This window comes from Acomys minous (genome assembly GCF_964271855.1).
Source record: "Acomys minous genome assembly, chromosome: 12".
NCBI classification, from domain to species: Eukaryota; Metazoa; Chordata; class Mammalia; order Rodentia; family Muridae; genus Acomys; species Acomys minous.
Genome location: NC_140493.1, coordinates 4,430,716 through 4,435,779, shown reverse-complemented (window position 1 = coordinate 4,435,779; position 5,064 = coordinate 4,430,716). Strand labels below are relative to the sequence as shown.

At 56.6% G+C, this 5,064-nt stretch overlaps 1 protein-coding gene across 2 annotated transcripts; it reads left to right on the top strand.

Annotated features, from left to right (window-relative positions):
- Positions 1–3,796, top strand: PRPH (peripherin). 2 transcript variants are annotated; one of them, XM_084749238.1, is made up of 9 exons: positions 1–591; positions 920–980; positions 1,150–1,245; positions 1,600–1,767; positions 1,860–1,985; positions 2,069–2,289; positions 2,378–2,427; positions 2,625–2,704; positions 3,437–3,796. In XM_084749238.1, exons 1-9 carry the CDS (start codon positions 38–40, stop codon positions 3,500–3,502), a joined length of 1,422 nt encoding a protein of 473 aa, XP_084605364.1. In that variant the 5' UTR covers positions 1–37; the 3' UTR covers positions 3,503–3,796. The 2 variants fall into 2 exon arrangements, with proteins under 2 accessions (XP_084605364.1, XP_084605363.1); XM_084749237.1 differs by having other exon boundaries at positions 3,434–3,796.
- Positions 3,797–5,064: the final 1,268 nt, after the last annotated feature.

Below are 5,064 nucleotides of genomic sequence, written 5' to 3'. Positions count from 1 at the left end.
GCTCCTTCCCGCCCGGCCTAGCTCTGCCAAGCGCTGAATGCCATCTTCCGCCACCATGAGCCATCACTCGTCGGGCCTCCGGTCCAGCATCAGCTCCACCTCGTACCGCCGGACCTTCGGGCCACCGCCCTCACTGTCCCCGGGAGCTTTCTCCTTTTCCTCTAGCTCTCGCTTCTCCAGCGGCCGCCTGCTGGGCTCGGCGTCCCCGAGCTCCTCGGCGCGGCTGGGCAGCTTCCGTGCCCCTCGGGCGGGGGCCCTGCGCCTGCCCTCGGAGCGCCTCGACTTCTCCATGGCCGAGGCCCTCAACCAGGAGTTCCTGGCCACGCGGAGCAACGAGAAGCAAGAGCTGCAGGAGCTCAACGATCGCTTCGCCAACTTCATCGAGAAGGTGCGCTTCCTGGAGCAGCAGAACGCAGCCCTGCGCGGAGAGCTGAGCCAGGCCCGGGGCCAGGAGCCGGCGCGCGCCGACCAGCTGTGCCAGCAGGAGCTGCGCGAGCTGCGGCGCGAACTGGAGCTTCTGGGCCGGGAGCGCGACCGGGTGCAGGTGGAGCGCGACGGGCTAGCGGAGGATCTGGCGGCCCTCAAGCAGAGGTCAGAGGGCAGGGCGCTGCCTGCCAGTGGTTCCTCCACTCCTCCCTCCCTTGCCCTAGGATCCAGCAGCCTTAGGGCGTGGCCGGGCTGGCCAGCCCCAGCTGGTACCCGCAACATCCCACCTGGCCCCGTTCCAGCATTTTGCTCCGAGCGCCTGGGGGAAGAGGTCAAGTATTAAGGGGACGCTCTTCTCTTCTCCGTGCGTTAGACGGGCAGGCTGAATCCCTTGCTTTAGATGCAGAACAGGTGCAAAAGCGATGGAGCTGGATGTAGCATGAGGGCTGGGATGTGACCCCGCAGCTCAGTGTCTTCCTATCCCGCCTGTCAGGTTAGAAGAAGAAACCCGCAAGCGGGAGGACGCGGAGCACAACCTGGTGCTCTTCCGTAAGGTGAGTGGGGGGTCACGTCGAGTCCCACCGTCCCAGCTGTGCCTCCAGGGTGACATCGGTGGGTTGGCGGAGGTAACTCCACCGCCTCCGAGGCAGACAGGGAAGGCCTGGTCCTCCCTCTGCCTGAGGAGCCCTCCTTTCTCTTGAACCCCCATCCCACTCAACAAAGGACGTGGACGACGCCACCCTGTCCCGCCTAGAACTAGAGCGCAAGATTGAGTCTCTGATGGATGAAATTGAGTTCCTCAAGAAACTACACGAAGAGGTGGGTGGTCGGGGTGTCTGGGAAGGCTTGGGAGAGGCATCGCTGAAGCTTTGGAGGCAACAGGGATGCCGCTATGATGACAACCCCACCCTTTACAGGTGTTTTGACTCCCACCCATGCGCCACCTGTTGGTAGGCGGGGTAGCTACACCCTGACCCTGACTACTGGCTTACCCGCAACCTTGGCTCAGGCGCGCACACACCCCCTTTTTGAGACTGTCTCAAAGCCTAGAGTGGTCTTGAACTAGTGATTTTTCTGTCTCAACTTCTCGAAAGCTAGGGTTACAGGTAACCTCCATGCCGACCTAGGCATTTTTTTTTTCTGTTCACATGTCCCTCTTTTCCTGGCCTGTAGGAGCTTCGAGACTTGCAGGTGAGCGTGGAGAGCCAGCAGGTGCAGCAGGTGGAGGTAGAGGCGACAGTGAAGCCAGAGCTGACCGCGGCGCTGAGGGATATCCGTGCACAGTATGAGAGCATCGCAGCGAAGAATCTGCAGGAGGCAGAGGAGTGGTATAAGTCTAAAGTGCGAGAGCAGGGAAGAACTCTGGGGGGTCCGTGGAGGGGAGGCACCGAGAATGGCGCGCATCCCAGCCGGGCCCGTCTGCCACTCCACAGTACGCTGACCTGTCCGACGCCGCGAACCGCAACCACGAGGCCCTACGCCAGGCCAAACAGGAGATGAACGAGTCCCGACGTCAGATCCAGAGTCTGACGTGCGAGGTGGACGGGCTGCGTGGCACGGTGAGCACTCGGATGCTGCCCGGGGCAGTAGGTGGATGATGAAGGCCCTTCCGACTGGCCCTCCTCTTCTTCCCCTACCCCAGAACGAGGCGCTGCTCAGACAGCTGCGGGAGCTGGAGGAGCAGTTCGCCCTGGAGGCTGGAGGGTACCAAGCGGGCGCGGCGCGACTGGAGGAAGAGCTGAGACAGCTGAAGGAGGAGATGGCGCGACACCTGCGAGAGTACCAGGAGCTACTCAACGTTAAGATGGCCCTGGACATCGAGATCGCCACCTATAGGAAGCTCCTGGAAGGGGAGGAGAGCCGGTGAGTGGTGAGGCTGCTGGACAGTGCAGGGGCACTAGGCATTGGGGCCTAGTGGAGGGACCGACCACGCTGTGTGCTTTGCCTTCAGGATCTCCGTGCCGGTTCATTCTTTTGCCTCCCTAAGTTTAAAGACGACTGGTGAGTCCTCTGTGTCTGGTTCCAAGCCTGAATCTACTTTATTCCTTCTGCCCTGGTTGCTCTGGCTGAGCTCATCCTAGATTGACTGCTCTTCATCCTCCTCCTCCTCCTCCACCTTCTCCTCCTCCTCCTCCTAAATGGGAGCCTAAATGGAGAAAGCCCCAAAGCTTTCTGTGTCCTCTCTCTTGCTTTCTCAGTGCCTGAGGTGGAGCCTCCCCAGGACAGCCACAGCCGGAAGATGGTTCTCATCAGGACTATTGAGACCCGGGATGGGGAGGTGAGACAAACCCCTTGATCCTGGACCCCACCATTTCTAATATTTCTGAGCCCCAATATGGCCTGGCTCAGATTGTAGTATGCGGAGGGTAGGTGGCTCTTGGGAGGGACACCAGCTAGAAGGTGTGTGGTGCTCAGGCACACCTATGCCACGTGCTCAAGTGGAGATCAGAAGGCATTTTCAGAGTCAGTTCTCTTCCTTTATTGTGAGTTCGAGGGATCAAACTCAGTAAGGTTTGTATGACAAGTTCCTCTACCTGCTGAGCAAGGGAGGGACACCAGACAGAAAATGAGCCAGGCAGTGGTGGCACACGCCTTTAGTCCCAGCATTCGGGAGGCAGAGGCAGGCAGATCGCTGTGAATTTGAGGCCAGCCTGATCTACAGAGCAAATTCCAGGACAGCCAGGGCTACACAGAGAAACCCTGTCTCAAAAACAAAAACCAGCCAGGTGTAGTGGCACATGCCTTTAATCCCAGCACTCGGGAGGCAGAGGCAGGCGGATCTCTGTGAGTTTGAGGCCAGCCTGGTCTACAGAGCAAGTCCAGGACAGCCAAGGCTACACAGAGAGACACAACAACAACAGAAAAACAAAAGAAAACAAAACAAAAACCCAAAACCAAGCAAACAAGAGTGTATAAACTGTAGCCTCAGCGAGCTATGACAGGCAGGGATCAGGATGAGTTCCAGGAGGGTGGTGCTGAGGGATGTTCTTGTCTGCCTTGTCCCCAGCAGGTGGTGACAGAGTCCCAGAAGGAGCAGCGCAATGAACAGGACAAGTCTTCTGTTCACAGCTACTGAGCCCTCCCTCATCCAGAGCGCTGACCGCGACCTAAACCCACTCTAAGCTGGAACCCTAGCTCTCATCTGCACCCAGCCCCCCTCTGCATGCTGCATGAACCCCTCCCAGCCAGGCTGCACCTGACACGGTGGCTGGCCTGATGCATAGATGTGACCCATAGCTTTCCTGTCCTTGTAACAGGGGGATGAAGAAGCCCAGGACAACAAGTCTGCCCAAGAATGACCCCATGGTCAGTGGGGTGGGCCAGAGTATGAGCCTCACTCTGCGCCAAATAAAATCGCTACCGAGAGAAACTCCTTATTGAATTTGTCTGGAGTAATTTCTTTTCTGGCTCTCATTCCTCCAGTGGACCCTGCTGGGTTTTCTCAAATTTCTCTGTTCCTTTTGAACTTTTGGAGGGGGGGAAGGGATCTGTGTGTGTAGCCTAGCCTAGCCTTGAACAAACTTTCAATCTTGCCTCATTGTCTCAAGTGTTGAGATTGCAGGTTTGTGGGACTATGTCCATCTGGGTTTTTTGTTTTGTTTTGTTTTGTTGTTTTTTTCAAGACAGGCTTTCTCTGTGTAGCCCTGGCTGTCCTGGACCTGGCTCTGTAGACCAGGCTGGCCTCGAACTCACAGAGCCACCTGGCTCTGCCTCTGGAGTGCTGGCATTAAAGGCGTGCACCACCGCACCTGGCTGCCCTGGACTGTCCTAGACGTCCATACGCACATCAGTCAGCTGGAGCTGGCGTCAGTTATCCTGCCGCTGTTTGCAGAGCGCTGGTACTGCAGGCACTGGCCTGCGCATTTATTTAGTTTCTTTGTTTCTTTTTTTGGTTTTTCGAGACAGGGTTTCTCTGTGTAGCCTTGGCTGTCCTGGACTTGCTCTGTAGACCAGGCTGGCCTCGAACTCACAGCGATCCACCTGCTTCTGTCTCCAAGTGCTGGGATTAAAGGCACGTGCCACCACGTCCAGTTCTATTTAGTTTCTTTTTAGATACGATTTTAGTCTAGCCCAGGCTGGCCTGAAATTCACAGCAATTCCACTGCTTCGGTCTCCCAAGTGTGTGAACCATCTTGCTTGCAGTGTGTACCAGCTTTAAGAAGAGACCACAGAGCTCTGCCTCCCAAGCGCTGGGATTAAAGGTGCGTGCCACCGCCCAGTCACTATGTCCATTTTATTGGGAGTATTTTTTTTACATTTAATGTCTCTGTCTCTGTCTCTGTCTCTCTCTCTCTCTCTCTCTCTCTCTCTCTCTCTCTGTGTGTGTGTGTGTGTGTGTGTGTGTGTGTGTGTGTGTGTGTGTGTGTGTAGTATCTCTGTGCCATGGTGCTCAGGTAGAGGAGGTGAAAGGACAGTTTTCAGGAAGCAGTTTTCCCTTTTTACTGTGAGTTTGTATGACAAGCACTTTTTACCTGCTGAGCGTTTTGATGGCCTTTATGTAAACTTGACACAAGCTAGAGTCATCAGAGAAGGAGCCCGAGCTAAGGAAAAGCCTCTGTGAGATGCAGCTGCAGGGCGTTTTCTCAATGGGAGAGGGCCCAGCCCACCGTGGGCGGCGCCATCCCTGGACTGCTGCTC